This window comes from Ursus americanus, chromosome 15 (genome assembly GCF_024610735.1).
Source record: "Ursus americanus isolate L20-20 chromosome 15, mUrsAme1.1.p, whole genome shotgun sequence".
Taxonomy (NCBI): Eukaryota; Metazoa; Chordata; class Mammalia; order Carnivora; family Ursidae; genus Ursus; species Ursus americanus.
In genome coordinates, this window is record NC_142141.1 from 16,458,936 (window position 1) to 16,476,256 (window position 17,321).

Below are 17,321 nucleotides of genomic sequence, written 5' to 3' on the forward strand. Positions count from 1 at the left end.
ATTTTTAAACTAACCTTTGGCTGAAAGTTAGCATTTCCTTTAGTAGGAATGTGGGCAGCAAACCATAGTAGAATTAGCAGGATTTGTCACCAATAGAAATCAGATTTATGATATCACATTACATTTGTTGCAGATATCTTGAAATATTTGCACTTGTCACTACTTCAAAATTATAGTGGTTATTTGACTTGCTGCTAGATCTTGTTTATTTAATACGTTAATAAAGAACATTTTTTATTCTATCATAAATTTGTTTTTTTCAACATTGGAATGACCATTTCAACACAACTGGTTTTCTTCGCAATCTTGTCTCTTATTTTATGTGTCCATAGTAGAAGGGGCTTCCCCAGGTTGTCAAAGGGGCCCAGGCAGCAAGAAAGCCCAAGAACCCTTGTGTTCAGGTAATTTCTGAAGGGCTGGGGACAAGAAGTAACAAATGGAGGCGAGGAGGGTGTACTTGGAAGCAGGGAGAGGGGCCCTACCACTTTCTTTTGATGCCAGGGGGTGATTTATGGCCTGAATATATAAATTGGAGATGTAATTTTGTTGTTGTTGTTCCAGTTGGTGGAACTTCCTTCCCCCCACCAGCTGCCTCCCTGGATCTCTGCCCGGCTGTGCTGGTGGTGTGAGCCCTGGGGCCCATGCCTGCGAATGACAGTAAGCCCGGCTTGCCCTTGGTCCCATTTTAACCTCCTTTTGGGGCATAGCCAGGGTGCTGAGCTCAGCCTCTGAGCAATGCACGTCAGCCTGGCAAGAAACTATCTTAAAGAAGAATTTCAAAACTCATGTAAAGCCAAGCCCCAAATGCATCCCGGCTTCAGGGGAGCAAGACGCTGTGAGCAGATACCCCTGAAAAAAGTTAAATGGGGCTCTGCGAGGAATGGTTCCCGTGTGTGTGCTAGAATATTCTGTTTCTGAACCTTTTGGCCGGAACTGTTCCATGATGCAAACTTATAGCACAATTTGTGTGCTCCTACCAGAGGGGTGCTTGAGGGCTCCCGGGGGACTCAGATGTGCTGCTGGTGGGTGTGGTCAGATGTATTCTTGACAAGAGTCCTGGGAACACAGGCCTGCCAATGAGCACTCTACCCGGGTTGACTCACGCTCTGTCATGCCAGGAGTGGGGGTGATGGATGGAGTGAAGATGCCGCTCCCCCTACAGATATTCCAGCCTTAGGAGTCCTTCGGACACAGCTTACTCTGTCCTCTGTTCCCCGAATCTTATTATTTCAGCCTACCCTTTGTCTTGTCTCTGCATTCCAGAACACACGCCCTTCAGATCACACCACTTCTCTTGGGTGAGATGGATCCATTCCTTCATTTACTAAGTATTTAAGGTCAGGCAGCCACGGTTTCAGACCCTGCCTCCAACACTTGTGTAACCAGGGTAAGTTAGCTGAATGAAGATCTACACATTTCCAATCAACATTTACAGTGACTCCTCTTGCCCGCAAAGAATAGACACGTGAAGTTGCATCTTTCCTCCTGAACTCATTGTTCACTTCATTCTCATTCTTCATCTCTCTCCAGACGGGCGAGGCTATGGGCGCCAGGTTCTCTCTTCTCCCGCACCGTGGGCTCCCCAGGGATCCGGAGGCACAGTTGCACACTTCTCTGCAAACACTCTTACTCTGGGGTTTCGAACGGGGAGCTACTTGTAGCACGCAAAGTTTGAGTGATACATTTATTTTGAGAGTAAGAGGGGTTATTAATTTTTTAAGATTTTATTTTTATTTATTTGACAGAGAGAGAGCACAAGCAGGGGGAGCAGGCAGAGGCAGAGGGAGAAGCAGGCTCACCAAGCAGGGAGCCCGATGTGGGGCTCGATCCCAGGACCCTGAGATCATGACCTGAGCCGAAGGCAGACGCTTAACGACTGAGCCCCCCAGGCCCCCCAGAGGTTGTGATAATAATAATAATAATAATAATAATAATAATAATAATAATAACTATAATCATGTTTTGGTAACAGACATAATGGAGGCGAGGATGTCTGGTCACTTCATCGTAAAGCAATGTGGTATTACCAGAGAAGCAGACCCAGTGAGTCTTTAGAGCTTCAGCAAACCTGCGACATCTCCACTTTTTTGGGAAGTACTTTGATATTAAAGAAATCAAACTAGTCTTCATGGAATAAACTAGAATGTTGTGGGTCTAACATTTATTTTAAGGCTTCATATGTGTGTGCGTGTGTGTACATGTATGTATTTTAATTTAGAATTTCAGTTAGAGGTGGGAGAAGCGTTCACTACTCATTACCTTGGGCCTCTCTAAAGGTCTTAATCTGGCCCTGCTATAAAGTCCCCAGAATTGTTTCCTCCTCCACTTCTTCCACGGGGACCGAGTCTGGCCATATCCTCCCAAGAGGTGAGAGGAACTTGACAAGGGCCGCTAAGGTGAGGGAAAATGGGGTTGATTGAACAAGGTCTCCCCCTGGAGTGGGTGGAATGGTAACTTTTAATAAAGAATGAAGATGCTGTCCAATTTTCAAGCTTCTGCCTGTGTCCACTCTGGTTTTCACTTATCCCATCTCTCTTCATTGGCCCCATGACCCGCCCCTCTTGGTATTTGGTTTTACAAGAAGCAGTCATGACAGTCTCCTCTCAATGTGCCTGTGATCGTTTCTGGAAATGAACGAAGTCATTTAACGGCTCTAAGCCCATTTCCTTATTTATAAAATGGGCAAGACCCTAATACCTGTGTGATGGGAAAATGGTAGATAAGGCCTGGAATGCACTGTCTGAATCATAGCTGCAATTGGTATTTTCACTGAGAGTCTATTAGGTACACGTCTTTAGGCGTGGAGGATGAGATGAGTCAAACCTGGACCCTGTCCTCCAGAGGTCCACAGCCTGACAGTGCTGCCCACGAGCTGCACATCATCCTGATGCCTGTGGACAGACGGCGTGGGCATCATAGACACAGGATAGAGGGAGGGATCGCTGCCAGGAAAGGCATGGGAACCAAGAAAGCTTCTGTGAGAGAGGCGTCCACAGAACCGGGGTTTTACAGGTAGGCAGGATTGGGATATTCAGAGGGTACAGAAGGAGCATATCCAGTAGAGAAACAGTCTGAGCAAATGCACAGGGGAAGGGAGATGCAAAGTGTATTTGGGAAACGACAACTAATTCTATCCGACTGATAGTATGCTCCTAATTTTCCTGCTAAACTCGCAGTGTTGCTGATGTACTCGTTCAGTTAGCTTCTGTGAACACCCGTGTTAGGCAGAGAGGAAAGATGTGGTCACTCCTTATAAGACATTCACAGTTTGTGGAGGAGAGAGGTAAGTCGATCAGTCACCAGGCTGCTAGGGAGAGCCATCCCTGCCGTGCTTGGGCATAGATGAAGGGCACCTGCCTAGTCTCAGCGTTCCTTCTCTCTCTCTCTCTTTTTAAAATTTACTTATTTATTTTGGGGGGACAGAGAGAGAGAAAGAGAGAGAAAGAGAAGCAGACTCCCTACTGAGAACAGAGCCCCATATGGGGCTCCATCCCAGGACCCCAAGATCATGACCTGAGCTGAAATCAAATGTTGGTTGCTTAGCCAACGGAGCCACCTAGGCGTCCTCTCGTTATGGGAACTCTAAGGCCCTGGGAGGGACCCCAGGAATTTTCCTCATAGTTGTATGATTTTGTAACGTTTTCAAAAGCAGGATCTATTAAATGCAATTGATTAGGTCACTGTCAACTTCCCTCTATCACACTTCCCCTCACATGGGTGTTAGTAAAGGGGCCGCGAGCATTTTTGGAAGCTACTAAGAGTTGAGATATAGTTCATTTGGGTTCTATTCAATATATATGCGCAGTTTGCAGAATTTTCTTCCCTTATAGCTTGGTCGTCACTAGCCAGTTACTGCAAGGTGGGAAAATAACTTCTAGAAATACTCTCTTGTTCCTGATGCTGACTCACCTAGACTTGTGACATCGAGAGGTAGGGCCAGAGGCTGAGTCGTGATATGGTAAGTCCTGTGGTGCGGGGACCACATGTATCTGGGTGGCACAGGTGAATCACGGTCTGAAATAGATCCAGCCAGAAACCCAACTAAACTGCGAAAAAGTCTTCCAAGTTTTATGTTTTTCCCAAATTTGATTAAAAAAAATCTTTTTTTAAAAAAATTTACTTATTTGAGAGAGGGAGAACACTAGGGGGAGCACAGGGAGAGGGATAAGCAGACTCCGTGTTGAGCGTGGAGCCTGACGTAGGCCTCAATCTCCTGACCCCAAGATCATGACCTGAGCTGAAATCAAGAGTCGGAGGCTTAACCACGGAGCCACCCAGGTGCCCCCAAATTCTATAAAAGTCTTAAAAAAGTATGCAAAATCATCAATCATAAGTTGAGAGGCTGCAGAACGTCAGAAGTATCCATAATAAAAGAGAAATTTTGAGTTACCTTGCTAGGGGAAAGACCCAATTATTTTTGTATTTCTTTATGTTCTCGCCAGGACATGATGCCTCTCGGTCACTGAATGATAGGCTGCCACTTGCCCTTCCTTTCCTCCTTCTCTGACTAGACTCTGGGTTCCCCCAACTCCTTCTCAGCGTTCCATAAATCGCAGCTCAGAGCTCCACACTTAGGGTACTGCCAGTGATAACCCTTTAGCACGATTTGATTGCCCAGATGGCGAATCCAGGTTTTATCCCTCATCAGCTGGGTGGCCTGAGGCAAATCACTCAACCTCTCTGAGCTTCTGGTCTCCTTTTCTGTAAAATGGGGACAATAACAGTGCGTACTTCGTAAGCCTTTGGAGAGGAGTCAATGAGAGAACGTACAGACGCATCTCCCAGCCCTGGGTAGCACAGTGAGCCTGGCTCACGGCAAGACCTCATAAATGGGATCTATTAGTATTATTACTATCAGACATGGTCTGGGAGCACAGTGATTGCGGAAACATCCTGCAGATACCGGAGAAAGCAATTTCCCAGTGTGGCCCAGCGGCCATCAGTTATTTTTATGAGCCGCACACACACACTCAGGTAAAGGCATTTCCTGCATTACACATCGGAACGGGCCCATCTGTGACGGCACTGCAGCTACACCCACACCCGTCGGCATTTCTGTGGCCTGTTTTGCCCCAGCAGGATTCAGTGCCTCCACAAATGCCCCCCCCACCCTGTCGTACCCTTCACACATCATCCCTCTCCCTCCTGCCCTTCTGCCCCAGTCCTTTGAACGTCACTGCAAAGCGGAGGCTAACTCATTATTTATCCCCTCCCTCCCTTGTGCCCTCCTTTACTTCTTGCTTTCTCTCCCAAATATTTATTGCGTCTCACCACCGTGGGATCTTCTATGATGCCAGGACTCACGGCAAAATTTCAAGAACATTTTTGGTGGGGATACACATAGGGTTACAACTTGTTATTCTGCCAAGTAGGACATTAAACACACACGTACACACAGGACTATTATCACTACGTATTACCATCATTCCATCAAAGAAATGCTATTTCAGTGTCCCAAAATAGAAAGGACATAGTCTTTAGATTAAAAGGACAGTCATTTATATAAAATACATTTGGAAAAACAGACTTTTTCTCATTTTTTCCTCATTTGGTCACGAGCCAGTAAAAATGTTAGGCCCATGGGCACCAGACCCCAGACAAATGTTCAGAAAGCCCTGCAGTAACAACAGGAATGACATAACAAATGCTTACTGAATGCAGAATGTGGAGTCTGATGGACTCTACCATTTACTAGCTGTGTGACCTTGGGCCAGTTACCAAACCTCTCTGAACTCTTGCTCCCGCACCTATAAACACAGGGATGATGACACTTGCTCTGCAGAGGGGTTTGTGAGGATTATGTGCAATACGTGGCATTCAGTGGTGAGCAGTGGACCCCGTACATTGAAGAGCGGCTTCTACAGCGCTCATTCTCTTCCTCTTCTCCGGGGAAGCTCTAGTTGAAAGAATTCACCTTCCTTCCTGCCAGGGTTTTCTGCCTTCCTCCACGTGGACCAGCCCAAGGGACTGGGAAAGATTGGAGATGCTTCTGGCCACACTGGGGGAAGCATAAGCAAGTTTTCTTGGCTCTCCACGGGGTGTTCATTCCAGGGGTTCCCAGGCATGGGGAGGGCTGGGGCTAGGCTGGCAGCATAAGAATCACCTGGGAACTTGTTAAAAATCAGGGTTCTCCACCCCCTCATGAGAAATTCTGATACAACAGGTCTGTGGTGGAGCCCAAGCATCTATGCTTTTGGGAAGAGCCCTCTGCCAGAAAGTTCTGATGAATAGCTGGGCAGTTGTTGGTCACGGTGCCCAGCATTTGGGTTGGGACATCCTGTCTACTCATCAGAGTGTCTGGCAGACCACTGCTAGCATGCTGTCCTATGAACCCTGATGAATGCGGTCTGAGGAAGGTCCTGGGAGGAATCCTCTTGGCTGTGTTTTGCTGGTATCTCAACGAATGATACCTGCATTGCCCAGAAACTTCAGAGTTATTCCAGACACATTTCTTGTTCTCACCAACGCTCCTAAATCATATAACCAACCCATCCGCAAATCCTTGAATCTGTCCGTTTCTCTCTGCCTTCAGCGCCCCAGCCGAGTCTAAATTACCATCAGCTCTCCCTGGGCATGTGGCTTCCTAACTGCCATGTCTCGGACTCGTGCTCCACACAGAGGCCTAATTCATCGTTTCAAGACATAACTCAGATGGTATCTCTTGTCTGCTTCAGATGCCTCAGTAGGGGCCAGTGTAGCTTAAGATAAAATCTTAAGTCCCTGACGTGGCCTAAAATCCTTGCATGGCCTGGCCTCTGCCCACACCTGCAGCCCTGACCTGCACCTGGCCTCCCCTACCCTCCAGCCTTGCTCCTTCCCCACCAGCTCCTGCCTCAGGACTCTCGGGCAGGCCCTTCCTTCTGCCCGGACCGTCTCCTTCTACCGACCGCCTTCCCTGGGTTAACTCCTCCACGGCATGTCACTCAGGGACCCCTGTGACATGCTGCCTCTTGTTATATTTACTTCTAATAGCATCTCACCCCTTTACTTTCAGGTCACATTTACAGTTTGTGGTCGTGTTTATTCGTGTGCATGTGTCTTTCAAACGATCTGTTTCCCACTAGAACTAAATCTTACGAAGACATGGAACACAGCTGTTTTGCTCACCACTGTATCGCCAGCACAGTACCTGGACAGAGTAGGCATCCAGTAAATACGTACTTATTCAATGAATGAATGAGTGAATGCATGATTCGAGACGTAGAGCTAGATTCTCAGATGGAGGACAAGGTTCCACTTTTTCCTCTGGCTGGGGCGATAGAAGGCCCAGCGTCGGGAGACCCACATCCTACACAGTGCCGGAGGCGTGGAGCAAATCTAGCCCTGAGCCAGAATGTGGATGACCTTCCCTGATGTTTTCTGGGTGAGTCTTTTTGCAGGGGGAAGCGGGAAGTGGAAGAAAGACAGGGCTTTGTAACAGAAGCACAATACCCAGCTTTTGACAAGGGGGCTCTGGAGTTTTGGAGCACATTTGCTATGAGAGCAGACTGGGACCGGGGAGCAAGAAGGCCAGACATCTAGCCGCAGTCAGTGGAACAGGTATGTGCCTGTCCTGACAGACTGGGATTCAGCCCTTGGCTCTATCATTGACTTGCTGTGTGACCTGGGGCAAGAAGACTAACCTCTCTGAGCTCCTGCATATCCATCTTTAGAGGGGGAGCAATTACTCTCCCCTGTCAGGGTAGCTGTGAGGATTAATGAGATAATGTCTGAAGAGCCTAGAAGAATGTCTGGCACATAGTACCTGCTTCATAAAAATACGATCTCACGAGGCTGTAAATATCCTGCAGGCAGAGGCCATGTAGCACGTAGTAGGTGTGTCAGGAAGTCTTTATTAATGATTTCATAAAAGGTTCTTTTCTTTCCTTCAGAAGGACTTTCCTTTTCCAGGAAGGACTTCCTGTGTATAAAAATTTCTCCTTCACTCAAACCAATTGTTTTCTTTGTGAGCACCTCAAATCCCCATGTTTCAAAACCTCAGAGCTGAAGGGTTAGTGTGTATATTTGTGGGGGTGGCTCTGTCCTGAGTCATTTCTGAGACCCTCGCCCTCCCCTGTGCAGGAATTCATCAGCCCCAATGAGAGGACTAGAGAAACAAATCAACGGAGAAAGGGATTCCTGTTTGGTCCCAGTACTATGAGAACACAACTGTTTCTTTGAAATTGACCTTCATTTATTTGGAGGGGAAAGCAGTTAGTTCAATAATGGCTTCCTGGTGCCTTTCAGCATTTTAAAAGACGGAAGAAAGATCTGGAGCGAGGCAAGGTTCCAGTGTTTTCTAAACAACGCACTAAACCCAGCTACCAGTTGGCTGCCCATCACTTCCTGCTACCCCCCACCCCCCAATCTATCCCTGCAATACAATGCACATCCCTCAGCAGCCCAGCCACTCCTCGAGACCCTGACCAGGTCTTCCCCAGGTGGGTGGGAGCTAGCCTTCACTCTAATGCCTGGCAGCTGAGGATTCCTTGGACATCCTGCATATGGCCCGTTGAGTAGAAATGCTGCTGTATTATATTCCAATTATTTCCTGTCCCTCCATGGCCCAATTCCAGGGGCTGAATAAAGAGGTCCTTGTTTGGTGGAGTCCATCCCTGCTCCTGAGTAAGTGAGAGCTGGTCCCTGGCCCAACTTGGTCTGAGGCCACAGGGGAAGGGTGGGGAGGAGGTAGGGAGGGTGTTACAGGTGGGGAGAGCTCCACAGGAGATGAGGGGCCCTGCCCCGCAGGCAGCCCAACCCTGCTCCCCAAAAATAAAAATAAGGGAGGAAGGAAAACAAATGGGGCCTCTGACCAGGACCCTGCAGAGGGCCTGGCTATTTCCCTCCTTCCCAGGAGGGATCCCAACCCTCCTCTCCCACAGAGAAGACAAACACAGCTACAGAAATCTCATGCCATCTAGGCACTGCAAGTCTGTGGCTAATTGCAAGTTCCTCCTACCTGCACTTCCCTGTTTGCCAATGACTGTCTCCCCCTAGATCTGCTTTCTCTCCTTGCGAGCGAAAAGCATTTCATGGAAAATTTCGAATTTGGAACCTTGTTCAGATTCCAAAAGACTTACTGTTCTACATCATACTCCTGCTGTTTGGGTGTTATTCGAACTCAGGGGAAGTAGAAACCCACATCCCCATTTTGCTGGGATGGTCTTCCTAAGTTATCAAGAACATGCTAATTGAGCACCTTCTCTGTCTGAAACTCTTGAGTACCAAGTCCATCCCAAACCCAAGGCCTGGAGTCCATATTTCTTACCTGCCAAGGCTTGCGCAGCCAAGGGAGAGGATGCAGGCAGAGTAGCTTAGGGACAGCACCTCGGGAGATCTCCAGGAGACAGTGGCAGGGGTGTTGAGAAAGGTTTCATGGCAAGCAGAGGAGAAACAAGCTCTGAGAGCAGGCCATGGAAACCAAGGACCTGAGATGTTAGGGGGTTACGGTCTCAGAAAGTCATGAACAGAAAGGGAGGAAAAGCGGAGCTAGGGTGAGGGAGAAGAAACCGAGGGTGAGTCTGAAGAGCGGGACCCACAGAGGAGCCACATCATCCTGCACCCCCACGTGCCTAGGGAAGGGCTAAGCTCTGCGGCATTTAAAACGTTGGTGTCCAGAAGGCTGGAGCCCGAAGGGAGCCGAGAGATCCTCTGGCCAGTGATTCTCGAAGCCTGGTCTGTGGACCACCTCTTCAGAATACCTGGTGGGCTGGTTAAACATGAGGATTCCTGGGACCCATCCGATTTACCGAATCTGTGGATTATGTCTAAGAAGCTGAATGTTTACCAAGTTTCACAGATGATTCTGATCTTTATTAAAGTTTGAGAGCCCTTGATTTAGTCCAACCCCCTTGTTCCCTGGAGTGAGCTCTGAAGTCCAGAGAGGTAAAGCAACGCACCTGGGGTAACAGAGCTCATTGATGGCAAAGCTCACATGAGAACTCTATTGCATTTGACCCCCCAGGGCAGTGCTCTTTCCATTTCAGCATGTAGGTGCCTCTTCACCTATATGGACCTGTTTCCATTGCCCCCTGAAATGAAAGCTTGCACCTTTGATCCATTCCCTGCAACCTGCTTCCTGAGGATGCTCTGGTCATAGCCTCTGCAGGCTGAGGGGCAGAGGCAGAAGGAAGAAAGGAGAAAGACTCAGTTCTGAGCTTTAATAACAGGTGTGGGATTGGCCAGTGAGTAGAGAAGGAGAAACCCAGTTATGGCTGAGGGGAGGTTGGGATTTGGTTTGTAGTACGAAGCTAACTTTCATTGAGCTTTTGCTCTGCACCAGACATGGCATTAAGTCCTTTCCACGCATTTGTGCAAACCCAATGGAGCAAACAGTAATTGGCCTTATTTTGCAGATGGAGAAACTGAGGTTCACAGACAGTGGTCATTTGCCCAAGGTCCATAGCTAATGCATGACCAAGACCAAATCACTTTGACATACAACCATGATCTTTATATAGCCCAAAGCAGTGTGAACTGTTACCCACTTTAACCCAACAAGCCTGCAAAAGGACCCTAAGACCTTGGGAAAAAAAAGAAAGCTTCTCTGCAGTGAGATGTGACCACTCTTGGCGGTGGGGGGGGGGGGGTGTATAGCTTCAAACGCTTCCCACATAACACACTAAAAATATTTCCAAAAGGCATTAACTTGCAAGCCTGCCTCCGAAATGACAACATGGACAGTAGGTTAAACACCTTTTTTCTTTATCTTTTTAAAATGGACATTCCTGATGTCAATTTGCTTTCTTTCCATTTACCCTTTTCTGGTGAAAGCAGTGTGTCTACAGAATTTTAGTTATTTGAGGGATCCGGTTGTGTTCGGTTCCACCAGAGCCCCGGGTATGACTGCAGGCTTATATGGTCCATGGCATGTAGCAGCTGCTACCTCTTCTGATATCATGGCACATGACTTTGCAATGATCACCTCCCTCCATTCATTTTCTGGAGTGTCCCCTGGGATGGGAGAGGAAACCACAGCAGATCAGTGCCTTAGAGAAGGGACCAGTGTTTCCCAAGCCATGTGGACAGCATGTCACGGTACCCTCCTCTAGCTTTACCTCCTAACCAGACCTCGTCTTCTTAGGAAAAATCAGGAAGCTTTTTGAACAACTTAGTAAGACCACGAAACAAAAGAAGATGGACATATTTGTAGGAGAGGAAGAACTCAATTTCATCCCGCAGGCTTTGGTGTCTGGCAGCCTTCAGGTGAGGGACCACTGTCATTTAAATCTGGGTATTCCATGAATCACCAGAGTTAGGAACATTTTCGGGTAAGAATTGAAAACATGTGACCCTCTGTCTTCGTTCTCTTTCAAATCTCAAGCTTTAGATAACTCAAAGGCTGATCGGGGCGGTGCGGCTGTTAAAATGTTCTTATTAACTCCTAACGAAGGGAGTGCATTGAGGTGAGAGCAAGCGGTGAAGGGAGGAGGGGAGAACGCAGCCTCTGCAAAGCTCATGGGGAGCGTGGGTCTCTGCAAGAGCCCTGGAAATGCTGAATGAAAACCGCCTTTCTGCGTACGAGCTGCCTGCCTGCTCCCAAATGCCGCGTCTGCGGTAACTACAAACCACTTTGTATGCTGCATTAGTGACGCTGCCTCAGCCGGCACACCGTTACTACCGAGATAGCGCTGCTGGGATGGTCCCGTCCAGGGTCCTTTTTAATTATTAAACTGACGCTGCTGAATGAGTCATTCCACATACCAGGTTTTCCTCCTGTGGTTCTATTTCAAGTGCCTAGCACCTTACTTCGTGTGTTCCACTAACACCTGAGTGGGTTCTTAGCCAGCTAGCCGGTCTGCAAAGCCTTTGCAGAACATTCTCCAGTCTCCAAACACACACAGACCGCATAAAACACAAAACCCACAGCAAACTTTACAGTAGGGTCATCAGCAAACCCGAGATCTGAAAACACGCAGTTCCCCTCCGCCAGTCCCCAACTTACCAAGCGGCAGAGCGATGAAGAACGGTAGCCAGCACAGGATGAACATACCGACCACAATGCCCAAGGTCTTGGCTGCTTTCTTTTCCCTGGAGAACTTAAAAAGTTTGACAGCTATGGAACTCCTGGGGTTGTGGCCCTTGGCCTTGGTACTGCTGAGGGTGTCCTCATGAAAGTTCTTGGAGTGGATCCTCAGAGTCAGCTCCTTGGAGTTGGACATCTCTTTCATGACTCCGGCCTCCAGGTTCTTGGTGGTCCTCTTGGCAACGATGTAGACACGACAGTACATGACCAGAATGACCGCCAGAGGGATGTAGAAGGAGCCCAGCGAAGAGAAGAGGGCATAGAAGGGTTCTTCAGTGACCCCACATTCCTTGTCATCGTTGGGCGCCGGCTCCTTCCACCCGAGGAGAGGCCCGATGGAGATGACCGTGGACAAGACCCAGACACTGAGGAGCGCCAAGATGGCCTTCCTCCGGGTGACCAGCGTGGGGTACTGCAGAGAGTAGCGCACCCCAATGTAGCGATCGATGGAGATGGCGCACAGGCTCAGAATGGAGGCCGTGCAGCACAGGACGTCCACGGCGGCCCAGATGTCACAGAAGATGCGTCCCAGCACCCAGTAGCCGAGCACCTCCAGGGCGGCCGAGAAGGGCAGCACGGTGAAGCTCAGCAGCAGGTCGGCAATGGCCAGGTTGACGATGAAGTAGTTGGTGGGCGTCCGCAGGTGACGGTTGCAGGCCACCGACAAGATGACGACGATGTTGCCCACGATGGCAAAGAGGATGAAGGCGCCCAGCACCAGGCCCACGGAGATGGCCCTGGTGATGTCCAGCTGGGGCAGTGTGGAGTTGCTCGAGGTCTGGTTGGGGCCGGTGAAGTTGGCATTTTTCAACTCTCCCCAGTGGGCAGGTGCTGATGTGTTGTGGCCGGCGTCCAGGTCGGGATTCATTTTAGAGTCGGCCCTCCATAGCCTGGGCTGAGCGGGCTGGAAGGGCTGCGGCCGAGCGCCTCAGCTGCCCTGCAACTTTGCCTCGCCCGCGGTCTTCTTCCTAGAGGCGCCCTCCCGGCGCGGACTCATCTCCCCCGGGCAGCCCGGCCCGGCCGCGCGTCTCCTGCCTGCCTGCACCGAGCCGCCCGCTCGCCGGCTGTCAGAGGGAGGCGGCGGAGCGAGGGGCCGAGGCGGCGGCTCCAAGTTTAATGGTCCACGTCAGGCGCGCCGGGCCGGGCGGGCGGGGAGCGGCGGGGGAGGGGCGGCGGGCGGGGGGCGCCGGGCTCGGGCCGGTCCGCTGCTGGGGTGCGCGCAGCGGCGCCCAGCCCAGCCAGCGCCGAAGAGGGTCTGCTTGCAACCAGCCGCCTCTGGGCTGACTGCACGGCGGTGACATCAGGCGGGGAGCCCGGCGCCCTGACTCCGCGCGGCACTAGGGGGCAATGCGGGTCCAGCGAAGGCTCCCGCAGCCCCGACGTCGCCACCCTGGGCAGCCCCGGGGCCGGACGCGCCCCCCCCCAACTCCGTCCCCCCCCCCCCCCCACCAACTCGAGCCTCGGGCTGGGGTGGGGGAGGAGCGACCTGAGCGTGGGGACCCCGGTCCCCCACCCTGAGGTGGCTCGCTGGGATTCTTGCGCCTTCTAGTCTCCCTTCGGTCTCAAAAGTGGCGTGGGCTGCTTGCCGCTAATGGGGGGCGTCTGAGTCAGCACCCAGATTTAGGGGGATATGCAACTTGTGTGGCGCCTAAAAGTAGGATCTCAAGGTTAGGCAGGTGAGAGGGATTGGAGTCAGATCTGAGACATTCCCCCCGGCCTCCCGCCTTTATGAAACCTCTCTGGTCTCTAACAAAGTCCAGAGGCTTCTCTTCATTCATTCGTTTACTCACTCACTCATTCATTCACCAAATTGTTAACGTCCCCACTGCCTGCGCTGGGGGCATAGCAACTGAACCAAGGAGACAAAGACCCCTGCCTTCCAGGGGCTTACATTCTACTGGGAGGAGACAGACAACAAACAAATAAGCAGGCAAATTATGAAGTGTGTCCTATGCTGGCAGGTGTAACAGAAGATAAAGCAAGGGGGGAAATGGAATGGTGTGTGTGTGTGTGTGTGTGTGTGTGTTGTGGGGAGGGGTATTTGAAATTTTAAATGGGTTCTCCCGAGGTCACCGAAGTGATGTTTGAGTCAAGACCTGAAAGAAATGAGGAAGAAGCTACTGGGCTCTCTGGGGTTGAGGGCGGCAGTGGTGGTGGCCGTGGAAGAGACCCCCAGGCATCTGGGGAAGGGACTAGTGAAATCTGGATTATTTATTGTTTTTTTTCCTTTTCTGTCTGATACTCATGTCAGACATTGAGTTACAGGGACGCACTCCCAAAGGTGGGCATATGGTACTTAGGAGAGAAGATAAGGGCTGCAGAGAGAGAGCCTTATGTTAGTTGACATTTATTCAACACTTGTTATGTCCCAAACAGCGCACTAAGTACATTTTGCATTTTCTCATAATCCTAAGAAAGAAGGACTATTCTCATCATTATTTCCATTTTGTGAATGGGACAAGGTACAGTGAAATTTAACTCTTTGCCCAAGTCCACACAGCCATCATGGAGAGAAGCTAGGAACTTACTCCAACTGCAGGTCTATCCAGAGTTGAGCATGGAGCAGCTGTGTCACACTTTTCCCCTGGAAGCACTGGAGGGGGTAGATTTTTTCCCCCAGATTTATTGAGATTTAACTGACATATAATAGTGTGTGAGTTGAAGGTATACGAAGTGCTGATCTGATATATATTGCAAAATGATTACCATCGTAGTGTTAGCAAACATCTTCGTCATGGCACATAAATATCATTTCTTTTCTGTGGTGAGAACATTTAAGATCTATCCTCTTAGCAACTTTCAAGTATATAACACAGTATTATTAACTATAATTACCATGCTGTACATTAGACCCCCAGAACTTACTCATCTTATAACTGGAAGTTTGTACCCTTTGATCAAACATCTTCCCATTCCACTGCTCCCAGTCCCTGGCAACCACCACTCAACTCTGTTTCTATGAGTTTGGCTTTTAGATTCCACATATAAGCGATAATATATAGTATTTCTTTCTCTCTGTCTATCTTACTTCACTTAGCATAATGCCCTCAAGTTTCATCCATGTTGTAGCAAGTGGCCGGATTTCCTTCTTTCTCTTGACTGAATAATATTCCATTGTATATGTATACTATATCTTTTTTATCCGTCCACCAGCTGATGGACACTTACGTGTTTCCATATCTTGGCTCTTGTGAATAATGCTGCAGTGAACATGGATGTGCGGGTATCTTTTTGAGATCGTATTTTCATTGGCTCTGGCTGTATAACCAAAAGTGGAATTGTTGGATCATATGGTAATTCTATTTTTAATTTTTGGGGGAGGCTCCACACTGTTTTCCAAAGTGACTCTACCAATTTACATTTGAGGAAGTGAGTGGATTGATTGTTGAAGAGGGAGCTGTCTTCCAAGTAGTAAATTTTGGGACCTGAGTGACTAGTGCTAGGAGGGAACTCACATTTACTGAGCTCCTACTGAGAGGCAAGCTTTTACTGATTTTCTTTTATTCTTCACAACAATGCTTTGAGAGGGGCATAGCCATTGTCCATTGACAGATGAGAAAGCCATAGTTCCAAGAGAGTTAGTACATTCCTGAGGTCATGTGGCTAGTAGATATGTGGCAGAGCAACCTAGTGACAGCTGTAGATTGACAGGTAAAGCTTGACGCCTTTTTTTCTCTCGTCCAGAAGCCCGTGTCTAAGGCTTCCCACTGTCTGCCCTTGATAATCACTATAACCTGATATGCAGGGGTGGGGAACCAGGAAGTCATTCAGGATGATTGACATTTAAACTCCTCAACCTAGAGGTAGGTTCTTGACCTCTTTTTTATTATATAAACATACAATACAAAATATAAATACATTTATGTATGTATTTGGGGGGCAGGTGGTTATCACACACCTATCTAAGGTTTTAATCTAAGGCTTTAATCTTCTTCCACCAAAATGCAGAGATTCCCAAAATATATATAATTTCAAGGGGTTCCCTGAGATTAAGAAACATGTGGTAGAGACAGCCCTGAAAACAGATTTTTTTCCTATTTCAATTAAATTTGCTTAAGTTGTATCTGAAAATTCAAAAATAAGAGATTCACTGGTTTATAGTGATTTAGCTCTTCCAGAGCTTTCAGAACCTTCACTTGCCCATCTTCCCATTTTGGAGGTGGTCTAGGAGGCAGAGGGAAGTGGTAAACTCCCATAGATAGTCATGTGTGGATTTGGTTATCAAACTCCGTTTCTCCAGACCACAGAGCGGTGCTTCTTCCTCTGCCCCAGAAGGAAGCCACCATGATAGCCACTCATAGCTTGGTTCAGGTATCAGAATGTGGAAGAGATTATTGAGCTGGATCAAAAGGTTCAAAACCCATGTAGATTTCAGACATATTGTCATTTACTGGTGTCTTTCATAAAGGCAAAACAAACATCCCACCATAAGGCAAACAGGTATTAGCCTTAATAGCAGTCAGGTACCAGGACCCACTAAGCAACCTTTGCTAATGGTCCTTTCCTTCCTGCTCCTCCCCTCCCTTCGCTGGAGATGCCTCTTAACCCCTCTGGCTGATATTTGACCCATGGAATTGACCATTTGTTTAGGTGTCATGAGGATACAGAAGATATTTCATTTTCTCGGCACTCCCTGGGGCAAAGCCAAGCATAGAGCTCTGACTCACTACAGGCTTGGGGATGAAGAACCTTTTCATTATCCATCTGATTACATTAGAAACCTCTGATGTTGCAAACTCCCATTTCCATGAGCCATCTAGGAGAAGCTGTCACTGAGTTTGACCTGTGGGGAGACCAAGGCTCTGAGAGGTTCCGAGATCAGTTTAGAGACTTGATGGGAGGAGGGCTCTCACCTGTGACCAGGCAGTTTTGCACGGTATTCCCTCTCTAGCTCTCTCAACCAGCCACGTACAGGAACATCTGCTCTGTGTAAGGCACCATGCTAGGTGCTGTGGGTGAGTCAAAGATGAGTTAAATTAGGCAAGCGCTGAGCTAGTGCTGAGCGAGGTACTGTGGGAGAGGGTGACGATGGTAAAGCGCCCTTCAGAGCATCCCTGCTATGGGCCACGCCCTGTGCTGTGTACTCCATGCACTTACTCAAATCTTCACAACAGTGCAAGGTTCCTCATTTTACAAATGAGGAAACTGAAGTCCAGAGAGGTTCATTCACTGAGTAAGCAGCATTGGTATTCGAAACATTGTTGTCTGGCTCCAAAGCTCGCATCCTTCTCTCTGTACCAGACTGAGATTAAAAAAAAAAAAAAAAAAGGTGGCAGAAGGTTCAGTGTTAGTCCTGAAGGAAATTACAGCAGAAAAC

At 48.7% G+C, this 17,321-nt stretch overlaps 1 protein-coding gene across 1 annotated transcript in view; it reads right to left on the reverse strand.

The window, feature by feature from the left end:
* ADRA1B (adrenoceptor alpha 1B) overlaps positions 1–13,252 on the reverse strand; it is a 50,571-nt gene extending 37,319 nt beyond the window's left edge. The window contains exon 1 of the mRNA XM_045792019.2: positions 11,924–13,252. Within this exon, the coding sequence (XP_045647975.2) occupies positions 11,924–12,872 (949 nt within the window). The 5' untranslated portion in view covers positions 12,873–13,252. The remainder of the gene's footprint in view (positions 1–11,923) is intronic.
* Between the last annotated feature and the right edge of the window lie 4,069 nt (positions 13,253–17,321).